This window comes from Oryctolagus cuniculus, chromosome 7 (genome assembly GCF_051225735.1).
Source record: "Oryctolagus cuniculus isolate XC-2025 breed Fujian yellow rabbit chromosome 7, ASM5122573v1, whole genome shotgun sequence".
Classification (NCBI taxonomy): domain Eukaryota; kingdom Metazoa; phylum Chordata; class Mammalia; order Lagomorpha; family Leporidae; genus Oryctolagus; species Oryctolagus cuniculus.
The window spans coordinates 54,606,823-54,634,659 of NC_142873.1; the positions used below are offsets into that span (position 1 = coordinate 54,606,823).

The following is a 27,837-nucleotide window of genomic DNA, read 5'->3' on the forward strand; positions in this document are numbered from 1 at the left end:
ATCTGCTGCAGGGTGGGGTGCGGCTTGAGAGGCCACACCTCACCGTAGGAGTGTCTGGGTTTGAGCCCCAGCTCCACTTCCAGCTTCCTACTAAACGTGTACCTCTGGAGGCAGCTCAAAACACATGGAGTCCTGCCACCCACAGGAGAAACCCACACTGAGTTCTGGGCTCCTGGCTTCAGTCTGGCCCAGCCCTAGTTATTGCAGGCATTTGGGGAGTGAACCAGAAGATGGAAGAACTGCCTCAAAAGCCAGATAAGAGTTACACTTGAGAGGGTAAACCCATCCACTCCGAATAAAGAATCAGGGCATGGGGTCAGCATTGTGGTATAGTGGGTAAAGCCATTCCCTGGGATGCTGGCATCCCACATGGGCACTAGTTCAAGTCCCAGCTCTTCCACTTCCGAACCAGCTCCCTTCTAATGCACCTGGGAAAGCTGTAGAGCATGGCCCAAGACCTTGGGCTCCTGTACATGGGTGGGAGACCTGGATGAAGCCCCTGGCTCCTGTGTTTGGACCGGATCAGATCTGGCTGTTATAGCCATTTGGAGAGTGAACCAGTGGATGGAAGATCTTTCCCCCTTTCTCTCTGCAAGTCTACCTTTCAAATAAATTAATGAATTAAAAAAAGTTTCCTGTTAAGCAGTGGTTCTCAAACTTGAATGTGAATGAAGGTCACGGGCAGAGTGTGTCAGGCCCCAGGGCTCTCGGTCTCTGCCTCAGCGGCTCGGGCTTGGCTTCCTAACAAGCTCCCAGGTGATGCCACTGAGTGGCCGCCTGGGGACTGTGCTGGGACCCACACAGACAGACACCGGCACCAAAGAAGCCATGAGGACATATGACGAGCTCCGTTATAATAGCCATCTTTATTTGTAAAAATCCAGATATAAAATGTATTCTCTCAGTCTCTCCAGGTTCTCCTTTTTTACAAAAACAAAAAGGCACATAAAAACCTTCCACGCTGTCGTCATTCCCTACACGGTGTTTGTCAGGCAGCCCTCCCCCCTCCCCCCAGAGCGACATGCTTCATTCCAGGACGTCTCCCCACATGCTCCGGTGCTTTCCTACCCGGGCGGAGTTCCGAATCCCAAGGCTGGAGTACACAAAGGGGGCGGGGGACGGATGCAGAGGGTGTGGCGTGAGGCTCCATGGCGTGCGGGATGGGGGCACTAGTAGTAGGTTTCCTTCTCCACCCAGCCTGCGGGAAGCAAGCACACAGAACGGGTCACCCCAGGGTCCCCCTCGCTCCGCTCCAGCAGAGTGGCGGGGACCACCCATGTCGGAATCACAGCCCGAGGCTGAAGCTGTGCTGGTGGTCTCAGCCAACCCGACTGAGCGCCAAAGGCCCCCACCCTGCAGAGCCACGGCCCTCCCACCCCCCACCCACCGCCCGCCTTACCTCCAGGGCGCCGCCTGATGATGAGCTTCCTGATCTCATCATACACGAAGATGAGGAGAGAGTAGGGGAAGGCACAGAACCACCAGGTAGGCCTGCAAACAGAACCCAGCACTGAGCTGTACCCACACAGCCACAACCCAAAGGAAGACAGGGAAACTGCACATCACCATAGCGACAAGGAGGGCGTCCCTGGACAGCCTGGGCTGATGGCTGAGTCAGCGACAGAACGGGAGAATGCCTCCAGCCAGGCCTCTGCCGCTGCCCCAGGGCCCAGAGCTGGCCCTCCGCCCTCGGGCTCCATCAAGCAAGCCCTGGCCGACCTCAGTTTGGTTTGCCTAAGAGTCGGTTTACGGCAGGGGCAGCAGTCACTTTCTATTGGCAATCCCAGAGCAACTGGACATTTTCAAGTGTTTGAGACGCTTCTGACCACGTCTGTCTAGTGTCCTGGCGTAGGAAGATAAAGAACTGCCACACTGGGTCAAAATGAACGTATGTGTCCCCTAACTGGTCTCTGACAGTGGCATCTCGAACAACCAGCTGTGTTCTGGATCCCAGACCTGGAGACCAGAAAAAGCTGAGTCCTAACAGACCACAAAGGCTTTCATGGGGCCTGGAGGCCGTCCCACCATCCCCAGCCTAGAAACAGGTCCCGGGCAGCTCCACGGCAGGGACTCAGATCCCCACAGGAAGCAGTGAGCACGGCTGTCTCTGATAGCCTCCCGTCCTCTTCCTGTGTGTCCTCCACAACATCACTCACTTAGCCACCATGGAACCAAACCACCTTCCAGAACTGGGCAGAACCCAGCAGAGAAAGACTGAAGGACCCTGAAAGATGGACACGTCCCAGTGCACTACGCTTTCAGCATGATTTTCTATTCTCGCCTTTTAGAAGGCTCCCTGACCTCTCCCAGCTGCCTCATGAACTTGGACATGACTTTGCCTAACACCTGCTCCATGCAATGTGAGGGGTGAACAAAGGCAAAAAGGACGCTGTGGCCCTGCCTTAAATATTACGGCCTCGTGGGAAACAGGGATGACAGACAGCAAACACCAAAAGAGAGACCTGCCCAAGGTCAGGAGGGCATGGGCACATGGAGACAAGCTCCTAGGCCATCTGCCCTCAAGAACTATTGGGATTGATGGGGTGGGAGGCGACAGCAGGGGCACTGCTGGGAAGGGAACACTTCTTACCAAATACATGGATAGGGGAGAGGAGAATTGGGGTTCACCTAACACAGGCTTGGATGGTGCAAGATTGACAACTTGGGACAGTCAGGAGACCGACACTGGATGCATCTCACCTGCACCGCAGACAGTGCACACACGGCACCGAGTGAATGAGGCTGCAGGTCTGACTGCCCTGGGGATGGCTTCAATGGAAGCAGGTGCTGGCAACAGGCCAGCTGGGTTTGAGCGAGGATGGGGGGCAGTGGGAATTCAAGGGGGTGCTTCAAACCAAAAGCTTTCTCGCAGGGGTCCCACGTGGCAGCTGCCTCTCCTCGACCACTTACTACAAATCATAGCCAGGGTCTCACAAAGCTGCCCATGTGGGCATTCAGGTCTGTCAGGAGTGCGGTCACTGGCTGTGTTGAGGGGAAGACTGGTGGCCTGCTTCCTCTGATGATGGATGATAAAGCCACAGGGACCGCAGACCTCTCCAGAGAGGAGGCAGGCTTGCGGTAGGACACACAGTGACTCTGAGAGCCGATCAGGATGTGGGCCCGGGCTCTTGGCCGGCCAGGGCAGAGTGCTCAGTGCTGTTCACTGTCGTGCACCTCCGAGGCCCTGGAGCCTGCCTGACCTCAGCCTGTGCTACCGGCACACACATCTGGCTTTGCTGACCCAATGGACTCACAGATCACACACTCCTTACTTCCCAGGTCACAAGCATTCTCGTCCACGTCACTCAAAATGCTGGGACGACTGGCCAAGAGTGCACGTGGTGGAGAGGCCCACTTACTTGAGGGGATACATCCTAAGGGCAACACCCATTCCAGGGCAGTAGGAGAGGAAGGCAGCCAGGGCTGTCTCTTCAAAGAGGCCAAATATCAAGATCTTGTTCCTAAAGAGGAAAAAAAAATTAGAACATTTTCTAATGCTCTGTTAAATGGCAGATCAACATCTTTCTCAGTTGTACTTAGGCACTCAGAGGTCAGATGAAAAACAACCACTTGCTCCAAAAAAGACACAAAACAAAACAAAACACCCAAAACTATAAGGATCCAGAACTTGTGCCCATGTGTCCGACGCCAGGCCTTCTGCCAGGGGTTTCAGTTGTCCAATCCCTGCTCTGAGCCAGGGCCCCGGCCTGTGCTTCACCACTCACTTCATGCCCTGCTGGAAGACGGAATTCCTCCTGGTCTTGCAGATGACCAGGTCAGCCCACTGCACCACCACGATGCTGACGAAGAAGGCCGTGTGGCAGGTGAACTCCACGATCTTCCTCTGCTCGTAGGTCTGGAATGCAGAAGGCAGACCCAGCTGAGCCCCGGCTCCTCGCCCGCACGGCTGGCGGCAGGGTGGCTGCAGCTGTCAGGGGCTCACTCACCCACTGCTGCCCGTAGCTGTCTTCCACGTCGTTGATCCAGCGGTCATCCCAGTCCACTCGGATGCCCAGCAGGTGGAAGGGGAGGAAACCGTTCTCGGCCAGAATCACGAAGTACGTGAAGAAGCCCCCGAGGGCCTGGATCATACCTAAGAAGTTGGAAAAAATGCCTTGAATGCTGGCCTGGGGGAGCGGTCATCGCCATCCCTGGCTGATGAAGGCTGCCTGGCCCTTCGTGGGCTCTGAGTGACGGGATGGAGCATGGAGCATCCACCCCGGGGGTGCACGCCAATCTCAGGCTCCCCTCCACTTTTTGAGTCAACTTTTAAGCTTCAAGATGGACAAACGTGCCTTGTTCTTAAAACACCCTCTTGTTACTTGATCGCCTGCTTGTGTAAGGGCACGGCCCCTAGGGGAAATCCACGTTTCTATTTATGGCTCTCTGGAAAATGATGACTTCAGTCCCCACATGCTGCCATTCTGCTAGGCGCTGTGGGACTTCTGACCCGCCCCTTCCCCGTGGTAACCAGCCCAGCCACACCATCACCTCAGGTTCCTTAGGGTGGCAATGTCTGGTCCTCCTCCCTCTCTAAATCAGGACCTCCTGGAGGTCAGGAAGGGCAACTGGAGAATGAGTCTCTGCCCCAGCTGCCATGAGAACGAATCTGTTTTCCTTCGTTTACCCCGGTGTCCACAAAGACGCAGCCCATTAGCCCAGAAGTCAAGCTGTACACACGGTGGCTCTACCAGCTTCCCTTCAAAGAGACCAGGCTGAGGATTTGAAAGGGAGGCCGTGTGGACTGCCTACTGCCGGGACTGCCTGCTGGCTGGCCAGACTCCATTGGCAGAGCAGAAACCAAGCAGGACGTAGGAGTTGGGGCCCAGGCACTGCTGTGCAGTGATGGCCAAGCCTAACTTGGCCTCCGCGTCAGACCCAGGGAGAACAGCGTTGGGCCAGTTCTGCAGCCTGGTGCCTGGTGCCTGCGAGGCTTAAGGGGAGGGACATATTTGGTTCTCGGGGAGGAGCTGAACCCTGCTACAGGGCTGCTTGGTCATCTAAAGGACTACAGTTTTGGCTGAAAAAAGGAACTGGGCAGGCTGCAAGATCTCGTCACCCTGGAAGAGGATTCCGGAAAAAAAAAAAAAACAAAAAACAAAACCGCTGTCGTCTCTCACCCTATGCAATGGCTCATCCTGGGTCTGAAAGTCACCCTGGACGTGTCACCTTAGAAACCAGTGTGGGCGGGGGGCAGATGCCATCCCAATGGACATGCGGGCATCCCCAGCTCCCCACCCCGCACGTCCCCGCCCAGCGCCCTGGCTCACCAATCTGTCCGTAGGCCATGCTGATCAGCCGCTCGTTCACCAGCTTGTCCGTTTTGGGATTTCTGGGCTGCCTCTTCATGATGTCGCTCTCAGCTTGCTCATAAGCCAGGGAGATGGCAGGAACCTGGGCGAGAGGCACAAGGGATTTCAAGGCATCAAAAACAAGGACGCTTGGCCTGCGCCGCGGCTCACTTGGCTAATCCTCCACCTATGGCGCTGGCACCCTGGGTTCTAGTCCCGGTTGGGGCGCTGGATTCTGTCCCGGCTGCTCCTCTTCCAGGCCAGCTCTCTGCTGTGGCCCAGGAAGGCAGTGGAGGATGGCCCCAGTGCTTGGGCCCTGCACCCACAAGGGAGACCAGGAGGAAGCAGCACCTGGCTCCTGGCTTCGGACCAGTGCAGCGCCGGCCACAGCGCGCTGGCCGTAGCAGCCATTTAAGGGGTGAATCAAAGGAAGGAAGACCTTTCTCTCTGTCTCTCTCTCTCACTAACTCTGCCTGTCAAAAAAAGGACGCTCAAAGTAGAAGCAGCTGTTAATAGATTCAGGCCTGCCCTCAAGATCTGTGTTTTGTCCCCTGAGATTTTGCAGGTGCTACCCAAGAATGACCTCACCACTTCATGCTGGGGGTGTGGACGTGGGACCTCACTCACCATGTCAGTGCCCAGGTCAATGCACAAGATGGTGACGGTCCCCAGTGGCAGTGGAATGTTTGCAATGATAAATATCAGGAAGGGGGTGATCTCTGGAATGTTACTGGTCAGGGTGTAGGCGATGGATTTCTTCAAGTTATCAAAGATCAGACGACCTAGGGAAGTAGGATTAATCATTTTCTCTTTGCTGTGTGGCTTTAAGAGGCAGGCAGGGCAGAAAGCAAGCCTGTCCACTAAGCACAGGATGGATGCAGTCGGGCAGGGCCCCACCTTCCTCCACGCCAGTCACAATGGAAGCGAAGTTATCATCCAGGAGGATCATGTCCGCTGCTTGCTTGGACACGTCGGAGCCCGCGATGCCCATGGCCACGCCGATGTCTGCCTTCTTCAGAGCAGGAGAGTCATTGACACCGTCGCCGGTGACAGCCACGATAGCGCCCTGCCGGCAAAGCGGAGGTGGTGGGAAAGCAGCCGGGAGCAGGCCGCCACCGGCTGACAACCGGAAGGGACAACGCATACCCTGGCCTCCACGTTAACCAGGGCTGCTCAGCGCAATGACGTGGGTGGCCAGGCCTGCAGAAAATCCCTTCCTCCCCGACACGCTTGTCCCCCATCTTTTCAAGGCAGGGGCCAAGGGCCTGCGGCCACTCCCATCTGCAGCACGGACGTGAGGCCCCACACCGCCGTGTAGCGCTGTGGGCTGTGTCACAGCACAGCCCCGCCGAGCGGGCCATGCACGCAGGGTGGGAGGCACAGCTGGCTGGGTGTCCGCGCTGTGCCGTGTCCCTGGCAGCGGCTGACCTGCCGCTGGCAGCCTTCCACGATGATGAGCTTCTGCTGCGGGGAGGTCCTGGCGAACACGATCTCCGTGTGGTACTTCAGGATGTCATCCAGCTGCTCGGAAGTCATGTCCTTCAGGTCACTGCCGTGCACGACGCAGGCCTTGGCATCTCTGCAACCAGGGCGACGGACACAGGTCACCCCTCGTGCCCTCAGGGCCCCGTCCACCGCCACACGAGGGACCCAGGAGGATTTCCAAGCAGACCGAGGGTGCAGGGACCTCTTCATGTCCCACAGGCCACCCTCGGGTAGCACCTCCCAGGCCACAGCATCTGCACGTCCACGATCTCGCGCAAGGCTCACGGCCAGCTATGTGGCCACCTTGTCTCCCCTCCCCGCCATGGTAGAACACGCAGAAGGAACATGACCACGACTTAGAAAGCGGCAGAGCTGTGCAAGGCCACACCCCTTTTCCTGACCCCAAAGCAGGGTGAGGGGCACTAAATCTTAGAAAAACAAAGAAAGTCTGTCGCTGTTATTGTACTCTATCACCAATTTTCTCCCCCTTTGGTGGCCTGAATTACCTTGGCTATTGTCCCTTCAACATTTTTAGCACGGACATAGAAACTGAACAGGTGCTGGGTGACAGGCAGCAGAGCTCAGTGTAGCGTGACACTGGAAGCAATTGCCCAATTCATTGCATGCCTTGGCCAGTTCTGCACTTTGAAGCTCCCCAGGCCTCAGCCTCCCTACTCAGTGTGGTGGAGCCCTGAAACATCTATTCTTAAAAGCCCTCCGGGCACGGCACACCCTTCAGGTGTCACTCACTACGACCTGCTCGGACTGAAGCTCTCCCTAGGGTCTGCAAAGTTGCTCTCTGAGCGCAGGCACATTCCCTACTCAGACAAGCCTGCAAGCAAACCAGTACGGAACCAGGGCACAGATCTCAGACTACCCCTGCCTGCACGTCCACGGCAGGCTGTGCCTCGGGCTCCCCGCCTTACCTGGGGTTCACCTGGCTCACTGGGATGTTGAGGCGGGCAGCAATGTCTTCTACGGTCTCATTGCCTTCAGAGATGATGCCCACACCTTTGGCGATGGCTTTGGCTGTGATGGGATGGTCTCCCGTGACCATGATGACCTGCGGTAGGAGACAGGACAGTGTAAAAAGTCTTATTTGCAGGTGGGCAGGAATGAGCGGCAGGAGATTCAGCCGAGTATCCAAAGGCAAAGACTGCAAACATAAAACCGATCAACATCAGCGAGTCAAAACCACAAGCATCGCATTCACAGAAAGCAAACATCCAGCCAAAGACTCGGTGCGTGAGCGCACAACCTATCTGCTTCCCCTTTTACACAGCCACGTAAAAATACTCAACCTCTAAAACCAGCAAAAAGGGAAGACGGACACTAGTGGGCCTCCAAGGGGCCACATATCACTAGTCAGCATTCTCAAATCGACCCAATTTGAGGCAGAGGGCGGGGAGGAGAGCAGGAGGTAACAAGAATTCAAACTTGTTATCGATCCAGTGCTTATACTTGGAAGAATACAGTCTCAAAGAAACAGTGCAACTGTAGGGAAATCATTTCTACGAAGCCTTTCAGGGCAGTATGACTCCTGAGTATGAAAGCCTGGGGACACAAACATCCAACAGGGAGCTGGCAGGACACCTGAGTCACAGTCAGCTACTCGAAAAAGAAGTCAGAGCACACCAGACACCCACGGACCATCAGCTCCACCGAGACCTGAGCAGACGCCATCGGCGCGCAGGGTAGCAGCTCAGTAACGGAGCAGTCCCGGTTGTACTCCAGGCCTTTGCTCTATTCCCTTCGCCCGCATTTCCTCTTTAGGAACGTGGGTTTTCTCTAATCCCTCATCTGCTGTTCGGACCCGCATTTCAGTACTATTTGGTTTCTCTCGTACAACCAAGGCTCTGGAGAAGAGAAGTTAGCCCTCCAGGGGAGAAAAGAGCAGGCGTCCCCGGCGGGTGCTACCTTAATTCCAGCACTGCGGCACTTGCCCACGGCATCGGGGACGGCCGCCCGTGGAGGGTCGATCATGGAGATGAGCCCGATAAAGCAGAGGTTATCGACAGGGAAGTTCACTTCATCGGTGTCAAACTGGAATCCTTCAGGGAACTGTTCGTCTGGCAGAAGAAGGTGGCAGAACCCTGCGAGAGAGCAGGGGCCTGTGAGCGTGTCTACACTGCAGGAGGTATGAGGCTGGTAGCAGCCGGCTGCCCACATCTGCCCGTTCCGGGATGCCACTGCTTCACTCCCCAGATGACCGCAGCGACCCGGGCTGGGGCAGGTGGAAGCTAAGAGCCTGGAACTCCATCCACGTTTTCCATGTGGGTGGCAGGGATCCATCTGTTGCTGCTTTCCCACATAGATTAGCCGGGAGCTGGGTCAGCAGTGGAGCAGCCGGGACTCAAACTGGCGCTCACAGGGGATGTCAGCATCTCAGGCAGAGGCTTGAACCTCTGCCCCAGCACGCTGGCCCCCAAAGTCTAGTTTACAATCAATGAGTGTTTTGTTTCATATCCATGAATGATACAGAGTCTGAGAAAAGAACCAAACATCTGAAAGTCAGATTCCATTACCAAACCTCAAAGAACTGGGAACTGTTTAACATGGAGAAGACTGAATGGACAGCACTGATACCTAGGCTTCAGAGCCACTCCCTGATGATAGGGTGTTTAGGTCTGGCAAACCTTATAATTACCTGTTTCTGCTACCCCAGGGCTACTTCTCTGCTTACTTGTTCACTTAATCGAAATATGAACCCAAGCACCAGTGTGCAGGGTCCACGCTGGACACCCCGAGGCTGAGTAAAGAGCAGACACCTTCTGAGCCCAAGGTTTATCATCCAGGATCACAATGAAGCCCGGAGTCAAGATCCTGGAGACGTCCCTTCCGTGTCCTGGGACGGCGGCCATGGGCGCATCAGCAGGTGTGTCTGCGTACCTAGCACTCGCTCGCCGAGGCCCCCCAGCTCCAGGTAGGCGTTCTGAAAGGCGTCCTTCAGCTCCTCGTCCAGGGGCTGCTCCTTGCCGTGCAAGAGGATAGAGCTGCACCGGTCCAGGATCCTTTCTGGAGCGCCCTTCATCACCAGCAGGTGCCGTGGCTCATTGGCGTTGAGGTTCTTATGAATGGACAGCTGGGAAAGGTGATTCAGATGCACACGTTAGATGGCTGAATACGGCAGTCCAGGGAGGAAAACAAAGTTCCACCTACTGTTTAGGATTGCTTTTTTTTCAAAACCAAACCAAACCAAAACAACCAACGCTATTATTCTTTCCTTCCGAACTCTGAATGACAGCAGCACACCTTGGCCACTGCAGAGTCAACAGGTATCATGCTATATACATAAGTTCCTGACACATGTCCTCATAGAAAACCTCCCTCCAGCAAATTTTAGGGGCTGGTGCTGTGGTGTAGCAGGTAAAGCTGCCCCCTGCAGTACATGCATCCCATAAGGGCGCCAGTTCGAGTCCTGGCTGCTCCATTTCTGATCCAGCTCTCTGCTAAGGCCTGAGAAAGCAGTAGAAGATGGCCCAAGTCCTTGGGCCCCTACACCTGTGTGAGAGACCTGGAAGAAGCTCCTGGCTCCTGGCTTTGGATAAGCCCAGTTCTGGCTGTTGCAGCCATTTGGGGAAGTGAGCCAGTGGATGGAAGGTCTCTCTCTCCCTGCCTCTGTCTCTCTGCCTTTCAAATAAATAAATAAATCTTAAAAAAAAAACAACAACAATTTGCATACAAAATGATTGTCACGCCCACACTCCTAGCCTCTCCCCCCAAACCCACCCCCCCACACCGGATCCTAAGTAAAAATTCCGATACAGCCCAAACAATGGTCTGGAAGAGCATTCATTTATGCCAGCTACTGATATTCAAATAAATTAAGATTTTCCATATACAAGTCAAGGGTCAAATTTAAAGTTAAACCCTGCAAAACTCCAGTAGGTAGGGGACTGCTTCTCCTGGCTTGTGCACCTGCAGCCACCACACGAGCCCCGAGCCCTCCAGACCTGGTACTTGTTGGTGGAGTTGAAGGGTATCTCGACGATTTTGGTGTATCTCTCCCTCATCTCCTTCACGGAACCGCAGCACAGCTCGATGCATTTCAGGAGTGCCGACTCGGAGGCGTCCCCTGCAACAGCCCGCTGCGGACAGACAGACAGACACGGCAGCCGTCAACGACCCGGAAAAGCTCCACAGGCATCAAACAACGCCCAAGGAGAGAGGAAGCGGTGCTGCTGGGAGGGACAGAAGCCCACCAAGCACTCTTTCCCCACCCCAAGTCAGCCTCTGGTGAAAGGGTGCAGGAAGATGCCACCTGCCCCCGGAGAAGCCTGCCACACCTTCAACCCACCTCAACCTATTTTTACCTTCCTCTGGCCTCTTAGGAAAAAAAGTCTTAAAACCAACACTAACCCCAACTACCTATTTCTGGTTATGAGTCTGAAAACACCAAGTGAGAAAGCAAACATTTATAGCTCACTTCGTTGCCCTGGAATTTAGAAGAAAATGCCTTAGGGTCTCAGGACTGGGAGCAAACTGTGTCTAGGGCAAAATAGAGGACTTTGTATTCTCAACACAGCTCATTTGCCCGAATTAACTGGGCCCAAAGGATGCAAAGCGAAAGCTATCATTAATCCCAGCAGCAACATCATCAGCTAGCATCTTAGTTAAAGTCTACACTGGAGCTACCCACACTTACATTCAGCCTGCTAAGCCTGAGTGACACAGTGAACACATTTCCAGTTGCATGGACTTTCACACGGCAAACGCTTTAGAGCCCTGACAAGCGAGGCTGGATGTGCAGACGAGCACATGAATGCTCACAAGGAGAGCAGAAAGAACGGTAGCCAGGTTTGGTTAAAAAGCCCCAAAGTAGAAATCAGACATGGCCAACTCCTGAAATACTGAGATTACATCAGCTGCTGGCTCTCTGGGGCTTCTGAATCACTGAAGGTTTGCTACTCATGAGTCCCGACGCTCAGGGCCTAGAAAACATCCACGCAGATGCACAACGCTGCCCTCAAATCAGTATCAGCGGCACGTCAGGAGTATCTCCTTTAAAGAACGCCACCTTTATCCAGAAGCCACCTCCACCTCTTTGGGCCATCAGGTTTATACCCAGAATGGGAAGCTGCCATGGCAGCTTCACGGAGGTTGTGCTGGGCCCATGAAGCCCCCCGCAGCTCCTTGCCCTCCTAAAGGACTTTGTGTCTGGGACGGTGCCTTCACGGGGGCAGCACGGTGAGACCCCAGTCACCCCAAACTGCCTGAGAAGCCCACGGGGCTGCGCCTGGGTTTCAGCCTCAGTACACAAGCGGAGAACAAACAACAGAAGCAGCTATTTTAAGAAAATAGATGGCTTACAGGGCTTAGTGGAAACGGCCGCATCCTCATTAAACACCACGACCGGTTTACTAAAGGAGTCTTCACCATTTGCTAACTTAGGCAAGAGCATATAAACTCAGAACAGGGAAACTGGCTGACAGCAGGACATACTGCCTGTGGGATTTCCACTCTATCTCCCCGCCTGTACAGACCACGGGTACTGTGAGTGATTCAGGGCCCACCACACAGCCACTGCATAGGTTCTACAGGCCATAGAGGCCACATGCTGTTTAAACAGAGCACTCGGACAGCAGTCAGTGCCTGGGACATCCTACCCCTGAAGGCAATCTAATGGCTACCAGAGCAAGTCCTGAGCGTACCTTAAGAATAGGCAGGTTTTCCTGGTTGGCCTGAAATACCGCCCTGTTACAGAGGCCTGCGATTCTGGACAAGGCGAGCCAGGTGGCTGACGTTTTGTCGAATGAGACACCTGATGGAGGGAAGAAGACACGTTCTCAGTTCACCTGCCGAAGACTCAAGCGTATCGGAAATGCTGCATCTCACCTGCCAGTCAATGAAACTAAGCAGGCTTTAGGCATTTTTAGTGTGAAGCAAATTAAGTTTTCTATTGACAAGTAAAAAAGATCTAAAACCCATACCCTTGACTCCTCACCAAATGACAGAAATTTAAAAAAAATTAAAAAACTACCATAAGCTTAAGAAAAATGCATGTGATTAAAAAAAAAGTGGACCAGCAGTGTGGTGGAATGAGAAATCAACTGCAACACAGCAGTTAAAGCCAGTGTCTGCAAAATCAGCATCCCACATGGGTGCTGGTTCAAGCCCAAGCTGCTTCTCTTCTGATCCAGCTCCCTGTTAATGCACCTGGGAAAGCAGAAGAAGATAGCTCAAGCACTTGGGCCCCTGAACCCATGTGGGAGACCTAGAAGAAGCTCCTGGCTCCCGGCTTTGCATGAGCCCTGGCCATTGAGGCCATTTAAGGGGAGTGAACCAGCAGATGGAAGATTTCTCTATCTCTTCCTCTTTGTCTCTTCTCTTTCTGTAGCTCTTTCAAATAAATTAAAATCTTAAAAAAACAAAACAAAACAAAACAAAAAAAAACAAAAAAAAACAAAGCAGGCAGCAGCAGCAGCAAGGTGCCCATGGCTAAAACGCGAGGCAGCCTTACCACTCTGGTTCTCTGTCGTGTCAGCTTCGTGGATCTGATTGTCAAACCACATGTGGGCCACTGTCATCCGGTTCTGAGTCAGAGTTCCAGTTTTATCTGAGCAGATGGTGGATGTGGACCCCAAGGTCTCCACGGCTTCCAAGTTCTTCACCAAGCAATTTTTCCTTGCCATGCGTTTTGCAGTAAGTGTCAGACACACCTAAAAAAAAAGACAAGATCATTGAACTAGCTTGGGATTCTATCCCTACTCCTCTACAGCCTATCACGGTTAGGTACACAGGTGTCCAGAATGCAGTCTCTCCAATCTGCTTATGAAGTAGTAGCAACAGTGACATGATTGTGAAGCCACTCCTTCCCAGAGGTGTGTGACAGCCCAGCAGGATAAACAGTAACAGCCAGGACTCACCACACACTCAACTTCCCCCACGAACCCCCAAATTCTCCTTTCTTTATTAAACTGTTCTGCATTATGTGACAAGAACAAAATGCATGCTTTTAGGTTTCTAGGTGAATACATGTGAGGTTTTCTCACTATCGAAACGTAACTGCTGATCTAAGTGACAGTGGCTGCCATCTCCACGCCTCTTACCGTGACAGTGGCCAGCAGACCTTCTGGCACGTTGGCTACGATGATGCCAATGAGGAAGATGACAGCTTCAAGCCAGGTATATTCAAGGATCAGAGAAAGGATGAAGAAAGACACACCCAGGAACACAGCCACACCCGTGATAATGTGGATAAAATGTTCAATTTCAGCAGCAATGGGTGTCTGGCCCCCTTCTAGCCCAGAAGCAAGCGTGGCGATTCTTCCCATCACTGTGCGGTCCCCAGTGTATATAACGATGCCACGTGCAGTGCCTTAAAAACAGAACGGGAGAAGGTGTTGTACCAACGTGCAGTTACCTGGACAGCAGCCACAGATCTGCAGTTACACAGCACGGTTTAAAAAAACAGACAAAACCACACGTGTCTGAGGGCCAGCTCTCTGGGTGTGTATGTGTTTGTTTTAAACCACGCACACTTTTGCAAAGAGATTTTTATCCAGTGGCAGGCCAGCGGCTTCGGGATCCACCCTAGTTCAGTGCAGGGAAGAGAAAAAGCAGCCACGAGGCTTCCCAGGTCTCCCTGCCGCAGGTGAACCCCCTCTGCCCTGCGCTTGCTGGGGGCTGTCAGGAAAGGAGCCAGAGGAGGTTTCAAGATGCTACTGATGCCCAGGGTGACCACCAGGCCACACCGGACACACAGTACCTTCAACGCAGTTGGTGGAAAAGAAGGCGATGTTCCTCGTCTCCAGCGGGTTTTCATTTGTAAAATCCGGAGACCTGGTCTGGGGTTCTGATTCACCAGTGAGTGAGGAGTTATCCACCTAGAGGAGAGAAAAACAGGTGCTGTGCGAATCCCGCGGCCTCACCACAGGCTGCTGCGTGCCTCTACCGCACCCATCCCAGGGCTACCTTGCAGCCGTTCGCCGATATGATTCTGAGGTCAGCAGGGATGCGGTCTCCCCCCTTCACTTCCACCAGGTCCCCGACCACCACATCCTCCGCATTTATGCTCATCTTCTCACCATTTCGAATCACCAGGGCTTGCTTTGGAAGGCAAATAAAATAATGTTTACAATGTTAGATCAGAAAAAAAAAAAAAAAGACATCAACAAGGAGAGGATGGTGCCCTAACAAGAAAGCCATCCGGTGACAAATGATCTGTAACACCAATCATCTGAATTACAAACTTGATCCACACACGTTCCAGGAGGTGGCTCAAGCTCTCAGTGTGCTAACGGCACGGCACACTGGCTGACCCCTGGGGCCACCCCGTGGGGGCAGGACAAACTCCAGGTACCTGAGGGACCATGTTTTTGAAGGACTCCATGATCTTTGAGCTTTTCGCTTCCTGATAGTAGGAGAAGCAGCCAGTGATGATCACGACCGCGGCCAGCACCACGCCAAGGTACAGCTGCGAGAGAAGACGCAAAGTTCAGGCTGGCCGGCTCGGGAAGAACTGGGAACATCCAGTGAATTTTTGACTGAATCAAAGCAGACTTTTAAGGAGCGATGAAGTCATCAGAAGCCATCTTCACGGGGATCTTTCTAGGGCCCTTGTGTGTGTGTGTGTGTGTGCGGGGGGGTCAGAAATGGACTCAATCCCCCAGACATTTGGCCACTAAACTTGGTAAGACTTTTTCTTTTTTTTTAGGGCTATGTAGGTATTTATAATATTGCTCTCTGGCCACACAAAATGGTCAACTTAAAAACTATGGACTTATCGAGTTTCAAGTCCCACCTACAGCTGCCTTGGCAAGGCCAGACAACTGACTGCCCGGTCTTCAGATGGCCTGTGGGCTGTATGTCCCCAGCCCCTGCACTAGATGAATCCACTTCCCCTACTCAATTAAAAAGACATTTTCCAAACAATTTGCAACTGTCTGAAGAAAGGCTACCAAGCCCATCAGGTCTGACATTGCATGCTGTGTTCTGCCCTCCCTGGTGGGGCAGCCAGCCCTGGGCCAGGGGCTGGGCAAAGCCACCTGGGCACGTCTGGCCTGCAGGTGCACCCACGGTGTGTGCAGGGCAGACAGACCTGCAGTGCAGAAGGAGGGCTGGGCCTGGAAGCCACCTGCTGCACAGTGCTTGCCAGTGTTAAAAACCCCGAAGTAGCTAGTGGTGAAGGAAAGTTAAGTGGACAGCAAACGGCCAAGAGGATGCCCTAGGGGTGCTGACTAAGCCCCGCGTGGAACTGAGGAACTCACATTATCATTGTCAAAATCCTCTTCTGTAGCAGCTAGGATGCCGTAAGCCAGGAAGCAGAGAATCGCTCCGATCCACAGCAGCATGGAGAAGCCCCCGAACAGCTGCCGACAGAACTTGACCCATTCAGGAGTGGTGGGAGGGGGAGTGAGGGCGTTGGGGCCGTCTCGGGCCAGGATCTCAGCAGCTCGAGCAGTTGTCAAGCCCTGAGAAGCAGAGGGGACGTAAATTAGACAGTGTGCACCAGCACACGCCAGTGGTGCCCTCGCTGGACAGCTAGGACACCCGACTCGGGGGAGAACAATTTCCCAACCCAGAGTGCTGGGCAACACCCGGCCTGTGATGCTGACACCCACATCAAAACTCTTCCTGAATTCATCCGCAGACAAATTTGAATCCAGCCGCGTATACCCCACCCCTGCCCCCAGGTTTCAGATCAGGGGATTCGTGCCAAATTGCATTTTTAATCAACAACAAAAGCCTATTAACCGATTGAGATTGATTTCAGTTTTGTGAATGAAGAGCTTTGCATTTCCTGTGCATTGATTTTTGTCAGGGAGGTTGGGAAAAACCCTCTACAGACATGAGAAGAGAAAAAAGTTCCGTAGGAATCCAACCTCCCATTGGGCCAGCAGCCAAGTTTTAAGTATAGGACCTTATTCTTTGGGTAGCAATTAAAACACTGGTGAGCAGGAAAGGGTTGGTACCCACGCCAATGTTAGCCAACCCCCGGTTCACCTGTCAACTGCAAAGTGTCTGTGGGAAAAATCCCTCTCTGCTGAAACCCTGCTGTTTCCTAACAGACCCTAAAACCCAGGCTCACGACAGCAACAGATTTGGCTCCTGCAAAGAGGGGGAAATATGATTCTTTCTGTACTACCCAAGTACCAAATAATAAATAAAAATATATTTTTGCCTAAAAGTGCTTACATATATATTTTGTGATTGTGTTCTTTTTAATACTGGAGCTGGCCAGGGAGTGTGGGGAGAGCAGAAATGAAGGTGGGGAGGCCAGTCAGAAAGGAGAGAATTCTCTCAGCTCCCCCTCTGCCTCCAGCTCAGCCCTCAGCAGAGTTAACAGAACCGTAACAGACCCAGACATGACCATGTGCCAGGTGTGGAACCCAATGCTGTCCCTCCGTCAACCTGCTTCTTCCATGACACCCCTCTCCAGGTATTACCAGCCCCATTTTACAAGTATGGAAACAGCCAAGCAGCTGACCCGAGTCTCTGGGCATGCACCTCCCAAGCCCCTCCGTGAGATGACGCACGTGCCGTGCCGAGAGCTCACCAGGAACGGTGGGCGGAGCAGCTCCCAGCGCACGGTTCTAGGGGTGCCGAAGCCTCCCCTCGGAGCCCAGGGTACCCAAGCCGGCACTCCGCCCCACCGCCTCCTGAACAATGGCTGCTTACTAGCTTGGCATCCTCACCATTCCTCAGACTCTTCTTAGTGACCATCTAAAAATAAACGCCACCCCCTAGACGACTCACTTTTATAGTGTTTGTAGCAAGCTCGCTATCAAAATCCCCCAGCACATATCTGACTGAAAGGTTCTGTACCCAAGCTTCAAGTCACTGATGGGACCGCCAAGGTTCTGACACAGTGCAGTGAGCTAGCTGGGAAAAGTTCAAAATTGGAACTGCCGACTCAGCACAACACAGGAGGAAAAACAAAGGGGAGATCTGCGATCAGGAGGTCGGGGGATGAGCACGGCTTCACTGAAGCCAACTGCAGAACCTGCTGCTCCCACTTAACTGGTTCTCACCTACCGGGAAACAGGAAAAACAACCTCTCTCAGAAAGGCTCGGGAAAACAAGATGGGAGCATGCGAGCGCCCAAGCCCTGTGCGTGTCACACAGCAGAGCCACGGATCGTGGCTGCCACCGGCAGGGCAGGAAATCCGCAGGGAAGGCTGGGAAGCAAAGGAGGACGTACTCGGCTCAGGTCTGTCCCGTATTTCCGATGCAGCTCATCAAGGCTTAGTTTGTGGTCATCCTAGGAGGGAACAGAAACAAAGGCTGAAACGCCGCCGCATCACAAAGGCCGAGAAGGCACCCACACCACTCGTTCCTCTCTCTGGGCCCGTGAGACATGCATCTTGCCTTAGTGCACAAGTGAGGATCGCGATGGCTCACAGCAAGCTCATGGCTGTGGGCCGACAGGTCCTCGCGGGACAGACGGCCTGTCACTTCCGACAAACCCAGCAGCTCCCAGATCTACTGAGAACCTCCCTGGCCTTCCCTGGCGACCAGGAAGATCAGAGGTGGGTGAAGTGTGTGGGCGCTTCCAGAGCTGGGGGAGCCTGGACTGCCTGATGCAGAGAGAAGCCAGGGGCCGGGGCAGCAGCCCTGGGTCCTGCTGCGGACTCCGGTTTATGCCAGAGTGACCCAATTATTTCATCAACCGTCAAACAACTTTCAAAACCTTCTCAGCCGTGCTCTGTACCGTGGGGTGAGAGCTGGACAATGCTACTCTTAAAATAAAGTAGCCGTCTCACTGACGGGCTGGGGTGAGGGGGTAGGGACGGGCACAGAGTCAAATCCAACCTTCCCGCTGGTCCCTACCATAGAAACTTCTTTCTTCAGTTCATCCATGTCCCTCTCCTTCTTGGCTTTTTTGCCCTTTTTGTCGCCATGTTCGGAGACGGCTGCAGGTTCATATTTATCGCGTCCAACCTGCGGGGGAATATGGGAAAGGCGTGGTTGTGAGTAGTGACCCGAGATGTGGAGCAGAGGATCTCGGCGGTTTTAAGGACGGCTGGTCATCAGGAAGAACATCCAGGGAGATGCCGAGCTCCGAACACTCACTCCGTCACCAGAGCCACGTGCTCACCCTGCCACGGTCTGCTCCACACCACCCCCACCCCAAAGCCTGCCAGTCACTTCCATTTGGGGTGAATGGAGAGCGGGCCGCCAGAATCCCCGTGCTGCAGCCCCTTCCCCATAGCCACAAAGCTGTCTTCTTCCCATTATTCACTTGGAGGACAGCACGGTACCCATGCGTCTGCACTCCAAGTCACAAAGGCCGGAGTTACCGTCCTGGCCCCGCCTCTCCCCAGCGGGGCATCCTGGGGCAGGTCGCCGTGCCAACCGCACGCAGCGTCCCTGAGGTGGTTCATGCTATCGCACATCTAAGCACTGGCTTTTGTATTTCGTCAGGGCTCTTCCTATTGCAAGAAGACATTAAATATCAAATGTAAGCAGCTTCGGTGCTCACAAGAGAACACCAGCCTTTTCATCTTCTCTTACTGAAAAAACAACTGGATGAAGAGAAACCTCACCCCCTAGAAGTCCCTGAGAGTCTTCCAGAGACACAAAAGGAGTCCCCACCCCATTCTGCAGCCAAGTAAAACCCCCAAAGTGAAAGCCACTGGAAGTGTTTTGACATAAGCAGGATGTAGGAAAAGCGTGTGCGCTGTCACATAATTCACAGGGTCCACCCACGGCTCTTCAAAACTGGAACGATTTTGAGAGAAAATGTTGATCTCCAGTTTAAATTTAGATTGTTCCACTCCCCCACCCTGCTAGAAGTGCTAGAGCTTATCTACAAAGCCTGAACTCAGTGCTCCAAAGCCCGGCCCAGAGCACGGGAGGCCCCTCATCCCACACTCCCCCGCCGCTCCCCACGGGCCACCTGCCACACGTGCGGCTTCACAGGGGACACATGCGCACTCTTTTCTAAACACATGCCCCGTGGTGCGGCCCCAATGACTCTGGGGGCCTCCTCTGCTGGTTTCCAACTTGGAGAAGTCGCCTACCAGCTACTACAGTGGCAACTGGGTACTCACGTGCCCAGACCCTAAGCTTACTGTGCTGGACTGAAAGGAGGAAAGTGCCTGCTTCCAACACAGCTGCAAGGAGGCACCCTATTTGCTAGGACCTGAAATACTCCTGGCGTGGCTCAGCCCCGCGGCCACCGCGTGTGGCATGTCACCAGAAGGGGAACCTCCTCCAAGGGGCACCTGAGTCTCTGGCTTGTCTGTTAGGGCTGAGGCAGGTCTAAAGATAGCCAGAGTCCTCTCCATGCGCGGCGACCGCATTTGTGAGTGCTGGAGGACCGCTCTTGGTGCCAGAATTAAAATGAAAAAATAAGGCGCACGCTGCCAGCAAACAGACAAAACCAAAGGCAGAGGCAAGAGCTTCTCCCCAAGAAGAGCCGCTGTCTACAGCTGTACCTCACACATTTCATGGGGGAGCACCCCACTGGAAGACACCGCCCAGGCACCCCGGAAAGATGGACAGGCGGACCCTGTGAATGGCGCCGCCAGCTTGCACCGATTTGTAAAATACAGCCGACTAATTCTCCATAAATGGCTGAGTGCCATCCCCAAACATTTAAATAGACAAAAAGCAGAGTTAAAGCGGCTCCCAGGCTCACCGTTCCCACACTTCGATCATTTCCAGACTTCCAATATTTTCCACTCCCCAAGAGAGAGACAGAAAGCCTTATTGGAGCAGCCAGCCTTGGACGTGTTCCAAACCGTTATCCCCATTTACAAAACAAGCCTCTTGCCTGCAGCTTCTCAGCTATCCATGGTAAATTTCCCAATAATACTCCCCCTCTTCATCCACCCAGTGCTGCAGAAGGTGCGCTCTAAATCAGGCCGTTTGTGAAAGCGACATGGAAAGTACTAACACGTGACACTGCTTGTTCTTCAACATTTTAATTCTTTGTTTTTGCTAGGCAATCTCTGTCCACAGGAACCAGGCAGCATACCCAGTTCTGTTCTTCCCCACAGCAAAGCAATAGTTTAATGCGAGCTTGTCCCGGCAGGATCCACGTATCACCGAGGTGCCCAGAGGTCTCAATGACTGCGGCCTCCAAGCTGGAAAGGCCACATGTGTGCGTGTGTGAGCGTGTGTGTGTGTGTGTGTGCGTGTGCTGGGTCAAACAAGGCCAAAATGAGTAAAACAACATTTTCTTGAAAAACAAAAAGTTGTGGCGAGAAGAATGATCAATGTTGTGTTTCCTCGCTCAGCCCCAGCGACCTTGGGCACCGGGCACCCAACCCCTACATCTTCAGATTTTGAGAGAACTGGGCGGTCTTGGCTGACGCCCAGACAGGAGTGGGCCTGAGTCATCCCCACTGCCACCAGCGGCCTGGCGATGGGACCCCTCGGGATGTCTCCAAGGAAAGCCAGCACAACGCTCCACAGGTTACAGCGTTCTCACAAGGGCCACTTGTGTAATGAAGCAAGCTGGCTGCTCCCTCCGCCCCCCATTCTAATTTAGGAACTGGGAAGTCCGGGCAAGGGCACGGCTCACCCAATGTGACACAGTGGGAGGCAGTGTCATTACCACACCCTGGGCTTCTTAGCGCCCCCATCCACTGGGATCCACCACGCATTCTGCCGGTATCTGATCTGGGTCCTGAGAGAGAACCGTAGGCAGGAGGCATCAAGGCTGTAACATTGCCCACTGCTTCAGAAATGCCTCCTCCATGCTCCCAACGAGGCAGGTGTCCCCAGGACCCGTCAGGGCTGAAGAGCAGAAATTCAAAGTGGGGTGGGTGGGTCAGAGATAGTGGGTACAGAGAAGTAGGCATCACACAAAACCCAGTACAATTTAGTTTAGGAAAGACGCATCTGGCCCGCGGATAGACAGCCTGAGGCCTGCATCAGCTGCAGCTACCCCCCAACACCACCCCCACGTTAGGCAGCCCTTGGGTTTCTCCACTGCGCCTTAGGATGTCCCGGGCAGTCTCCACCGCATCGGAACAGCGCCCTGTGGCCAGTGCAGGAAGCTCAGGGTTCTTCCTCCTGGGAAAGGCTAGAGGGTACTTAGAAGCCCAAGACTCCCACTCGCCTCAGACAGCTCTGTGGCTGGTACGCTGACTTCCGCCTGCAGTCACATAGGGCTGCTACATCCCAGCTACGTGACCCTAGACAGTAGCCTCAGTTTCCTGGTCCCTAAACTGAGAGTGACACTTGGCATAACTGTCAAAGAACCCAGAGAAGGCTATCTGATAGTCTGATTAGTCAAGAAACTGCCATCAAACCCGAAACTAAAACATTTGAGGCTTGCAGCTTTCAAAACCCGGAAAAGAAAGGGAAAAGTTAATTGCCCCAAATGTAACCCATTTCAAAGTTGGCCAAGAGGTTTTAGCAAATCCTGCCTGGCAGAGAAGCTGGGGGCTGGACCCTGATCCTGCTGGTTGCCTAGAAGCAAGCCTAGTCTGGCCACTCCCCTTACATAAAAGCAGCAGGGGGCTTCCAAGCTGTCCTGGACAGGCTGCTGTTAAGTCACCATCAAACATACTGTGCGTGCAGGGACACTCTGCGACAGAGGCTGACATTTCACACTGACTTCCAAAAACCTGCTAAACCTACAAAGAAAAACTCTTTTGGACTACTTCTTCAGTTTATCTTGTCAATTAAAATGGAAGAAAAATAGCAGTCAAGGAGGATCAAGCCCAGTCCATTCCATTCCATTCACTCCCAAATAACTTAAGTAGTTTAGTTTACTGAGGGCCAAGAGACAGCCAGTGCTGTGGGCCGCTCTCCAGCCCCAGTGGGGACTCCTCACCACACCAGGGGGCCGCCATGTCCTTAGATTCCTTCTCTCCTTCAACAGGCCAGAGAATACAATCTAGCAAGGCCAAAGCAGAAGGTCCCTGTGTGCACCCAGTTCAGTGTCTCCACACTTGGGCTGCAACCCATCAGCCAGCAGGGGCCAAAGAGAGCAGCTAGGGCTGCAGCCCATAGGTTCCTGCATTCCAGTGTGAACAGGATTTAAGCTTCCTCCCTGTCGGGCTGCAGGTAAAAAATTCCTGTGCCATCTTTGAGGCCTAGAGGGTTAAGCCGCTGCCTGCAGTGCTGGCATCCATATGGATGCTGCTTTGAGTCCTGGGGCTGCCCCACTTCAGATCCAGCTCCCTGCTAATGGGCCTGAGAAGGCATCAGAAGATGGCTCAAGTACTTGGGCACCTGCTACCCACACGTGAGACCTGGATGAAGCTCCTGGACTCAGCCTGGCCCAGCACTGACCATTGTGGTCATTTAGGGAGTGAATCCCTCTTTCTCTGTAACTCTGCCTTTCAAAAACACACGCACACACAATTCCCAAGGAACCTGCTAGCCCTCTTACCTCTAACAGTCAAGCATACATCTATGATCTTTCAAAAAATAATTCCTAAGATGTGAAAAGAATCAATGCTGTTTAGATTTACTTCCTCTTAAAACAATGTACCTCGCCTCTGTTGGTATAAAAATAAACTAATACACAAAAATGGGGCACTCTACCTTAGACACTGGGGTTATGAGTCGGGGCTTTCTCTGTGCTACACTGCAAGAGACATGCGGTGAACAACTGTCACAAGTTGATCCAAGGGGACCCAGGGGACCCAGTCAATTCACAGGGTGTCCCCTGAAGCACAAGGGATGCCAGGCAGAGGAGGGTAACAGCACAGAGCAGGACCCAAAGTGCCTCAGGGCGCTGACCTCCCAGTGACTGACACCAAGCCCCTGGATCCACAAAATCTTACCCCGATTAGCAGTTCCAAAGACAAAGCATAAGCCACCATGAAATCAACTTTTCAGATTACCGAGAGGGAGTACCTCATAGCTGTTACTAAACAGAGTTTGAATGAAACCAGATAAAGAGATCATGTCCAAATGCGCTGCATTGTAGAGTCACAAAGGAGCTAGAGGAGGCCGTTCACTGCCCCCAAATCCCGGGCTCAGGACCCAGATGAAACCAACGCAGAGAGAAAGTGGAGGGCGCAGAGGGAAGTCTGTCTTCTCAGGGCAGAATCGGCCACCCCTACATTGGTGGCATCAGTGTCAAGTGATCAGGAGGCCCGCTACCGGGGACCTCAGCACAGCTCAGGAGCTGCGTCACACACAGCCCAGTCTCCCTCCAGCACCAGCCAAAGAACACACTCCCTCTCACACACTCTGCTCACAGCAATTGTGAGAAAGTTCACGGACGTGGAGTCTGAAACGGAGCTGGTGGATCTTAAAGTTCTCTCCATGCTGTACTATCACTTAACCGGACACGGCCGTTCAGTATCATCCAGAACCGGCCAGATCTGGCAGGGCTGGGCAAACATTCTGCCCGGTGTTCTGCTGTCCAAACCCAGCCAGTCCGATTACTTGTGAGCCCATCTGATCTGACACTCGCATTTCTGCTCCTGGCCCGTGGGCTGGCGGATGGCCCTGGGCAGCTACGAGGAAGGCAGCTCAGCACAAATGGCCAGGCTCCCTCCTAGCACGTAAGGCTGAAAAGCCCATTTTACTTTTGCAAGATTAAAAAAAAAAAAAAGTAAATACGATCCGCAACCACGAGAGAAAACCCCTTACTGAAAAGTCCAAGAAGACTCTATAGATGCTATTAAGTTGGAGCCCTGCTCCCTGAGCAAAGTTAAAAGCTCATGAATGTCAATAGACGCTTCCAACTGACCTTCCTTTGAAGAGCAAGTCATAGTATCTCCCTTTATTTCCAATCCTTAACATGTTCACAGCGGGGAAGGAAAACAGCAAATCTAGTTTATAGAGATCTGATCTTTTCTCTGCTCCCATTACTTGGTAAGCACTAACAAAAGCTGCAACTCAGGCTGCCACTGCACTCCCTCTATAAACAGAACATAGATTACTGCACTTGATCCTCAGGGTGAATGTCCTGCCCCCAGGCCACGTGAGACAGCTTCAGGGCCTTTAAAAAAAAAAAAAAACCTGCTTCTAAGTGAAGAGACTGTTTTGCTTACTTTCCCAGGCAAAATCTCTCAGAGCTGCGTTACTTATGGCTTTCCACTCTTTCATTCTTCAATGTAGATATATTTAAAAGACCATAGCCTTCTTTGAAGAGAAAGTCACTGGATCTGTTCATTTGTTGCTAAAATATCCAGAACACAATGGATCTAGAAGGTTACTGGGATGGCGCATGGATGAGTGCCAAGTCTATTGTGTTTCATAGGCTGCACTCGCTTTGTATTTTTAAACGTGATTTAGGAATAACAGTCCCAGGAGTTTGTGACCTGGATGAACACCTTCCGGGACTGTGGGGAGGCATGGGGGGCAAGCTCCCTTCTCCTTCTTGGGTTTATGATGTGGCCTCCCCCCTCCTACTCTGCCACCCCCCAGGTGAGTCACTGCACTGTCACAAACTTACCGGCAGAGAACACTACAAGTTAGCAAACACTAAGTTACCAAAAGGAGATACACCCTCCTGAGAGAGTACGGAAAGAACCCAAGAGGCAGGGAACTCTGGAACTCCTGCCCACCACGGCCAGGCCTGGGCAACCTTCCACTCTGCCTTACAATGGGCTGAGTCTAAAGTACTAGCTTTACAGCGGCCAGAGGGTATTTAGTCACCCTTCCAAGCTGAGCTCCAAAAGGGCACTTGATAACGTTACCCTACAACCAGCATTTCTGCTGACACGTGGGGCCCTGGGGCAACCTTCATCTGGAGCTTTTCTTCCCGGCCCCTTGAACAGTCACTACCCAGAAGCTCTGCTTTCTTTTCTAGGTAACTAAGTTAATAATCAAACCAAATCCAGAACTACAATGAAGACCTGCTGGGACCCCTCTCCCTCCATCTTTTATAAACTAGACAAAACAGAAAGTTTCTAGCATTTCTAAACAGTTCTGGTGTGCACCGTGGTGAGCTAAACAGTTGTGGGTGGTAGACCTAGCTGAGGATTTAAGCCAAATCTCTGGCAGAAAACCCAGTAAGAAAGGGGGGGGGGGGGGCAAATCCTATTTCATCCAGGAATGATGCAGCAGCAGCAGCAGTTCTTTCATTTTTGTAGCAAATGCTTGGGAACTAGATCTTTTAAAGTCATATACCTGAAATGTCATCAAAAACTAGGCCCCAAACAGTACTGAGAAGAGGTGAAGAAACTAACAGTGACCTTAAAAATCAGCTTCCAGCACAGGCTTCCTGGTTAACCAATTATCAGGAGGGCTTTAGTCACCACCCCACCCACATTTTAATCCCCGTGTGGAAAAATCCCAGCATTTCTGAACACTTGGACTGTCACAGTAAGTCACTGGGGACAACACACACACACACACACACACACACACACACACACACTTCTACTGTGGGATGTGTCAGAGTACCCTCAACACAGAACAACCCACCAGACAAGCAGCCTCCATCTCCTGTGCAGCAGCCACTAGGCCTTCTGCTGGGATTCCTAGGGCGCGGGGGGTCGAGCCTGCACTGCCCACTCAGCCTCAATATCACGGCACCACTACTGTGCCTGGGTAGTTTTAAGAGACATCTAGATACAGGGGCACGACTTAAGTTACCCAAGCATCTGCCTAGCCTCTGAATTTAGTATCACAAACACTCCCATTCCACCTGAGGATTAACTGCAGACTTCCGCATCTAAGGCAACCTGAAGGAATCAAGTGCATGTTCCAGCTCTGGAGACCACAAGCTGTTCCAGCAATCGGCCACATCTAGTCCGACCAAGCTTTTGACCTTGAGCGAGTCACCTCACCTTCCTAAGGCCTTGGGTACACATCAACGGCCTTCACCTCCCATGAACATCAGTCCGACCCGGCTTAGGAATCAGAAGGAGTGCGGGAGTGCTCTGGAGTTCCAAGGCGTGGCTGAAGCCCAGGCCACCATCCACCAGCTTCCCGGTGGGGAGCAGAGGGGCCGTACTCTGCTCCAGGGTAGGATGCTGCTGTACCTGAGCCAGCCGTTAGGGCTTTAAAGCCTACACACTGTGCATTCCCACTCGGCTGTTTTCCCCACCAGCCCAAGGCCTTTCAGTTCTCTCCTTCAAAATCCATTTAGAGTCCCCCAAGAATGCGCCCTCCCCCTAACCCCCTCCACAATGTCCCCACCCAGGCGCCTAAGGACCTGCAAAGCCCCAGTGAGTGTCCGCACCGCGCTAAGCCCCGGAGACAATGCAGGGTTCTCTCCCACCTGTATCTCCTGCCCTGTTGATTTTTATTCCACGAACTGATGAGCCCTTTCGGAGCTGCTTTGGGGGACATTTTTCTCAAGCGACCCTTGACTCCCTTTGGGGTCCTCTGCAGGGACCAAGGTAACGAGGGCTTGGCGCGGCAAAAACGCAGGAGCGCACGCCCCTGGGCCCTCCATCGCCTGTGCCCCCCAGACCCCTCGCCACCTCCGGGGACGCTCCCAGGCGAGCCGAGCCTGCGGTACTGGCAACAGGCCAGGCGTGCCCCCAGCCACCCGCGGCCCGCCGGGCCAGCCCTTCGCCAGCGCAGCCTCTCGGCCTTCCAATGGCTTTAGGCCGGCGAGATGACCACCGCAAGTGGCCGGCGGCGCCTCCTGCCGAGGAAAGCGGCCACCAACGCTCTCAAAAGTATACCTTAAAGGCCATCTTGGGGCGGTGCGGACACACCCGTTCTGGCACCAGCCCGCCCGACCGGCTCCGCGGTAAGGGGAAGCCAGTTTTTCCCCTTGGGGGAGGGCGGCCGCCTCGGCGCGGAGCTGGCTAAGCCCCGGCGCCTCCGGCAGGAGGAGACTCGACCCCGAGGCTGCCCCGCCGGCGCCGGGCCGCAGCGGCCCGGGAGGGGGCCCGCGGAACGCCCCAGGGGAAGGGGAGGAGCGCGCCTTTCCTTTGGGCACGGAGGGCGGAGGGAAGAAGGAAGGCGAGACCGCGGCGAGGGCGGGCGGAGCGAGGGCAGCCAGGCGCGGGGATGCCGCCCCGAGGGCCCTGGGCGCGCGGCCCGCAGCCCACCGCCCCGCGGCGCTGCGGTCCCCCCCGCGTCCCCGCGCTCCCTCCATTTCCAGGCTGCGTCGTCTCTGAAGCCGAGCGCGCCGCCAACCCGCCCCGCGCCCGCCCGCTCGACTTCCTCCTCTTCCCGCCAGGGCTCGCCAGACACTCACCCCCTTCCCCATGGTGGCGGTACTCGGAGCCCGGCGCCG

The 27,837-nt window shown here is 53.7% G+C and overlaps 1 protein-coding gene across 2 annotated transcripts; it reads right to left on the reverse strand.

Moving 5' to 3' along the window:
• Positions 1-847: 847 nt before the first annotated feature.
• Positions 848-27,837, reverse strand: ATP1A1 (ATPase Na+/K+ transporting subunit alpha 1). 2 transcript variants are annotated; one of them, NM_001163074.1, is given in 23 exon segments: positions 848-1,198; positions 1,400-1,491; positions 3,360-3,461; positions 3,726-3,856; positions 3,948-4,093; positions 5,271-5,394; positions 5,919-6,073; positions 6,189-6,357; positions 6,720-6,870; positions 7,703-7,839; positions 8,694-8,869; positions 9,666-9,858; positions 10,730-10,864; positions 12,428-12,537; positions 13,237-13,435; positions 13,826-14,094; positions 14,485-14,602; positions 14,691-14,825; positions 15,079-15,192; positions 15,986-16,189; positions 17,920-17,979; positions 18,549-18,659; positions 27,799-27,837. In NM_001163074.1, coding segments are annotated over 23 exon segments (3,072 nt in total). In that variant the 5' UTR covers positions 27,811-27,837; the 3' UTR covers positions 848-1,169.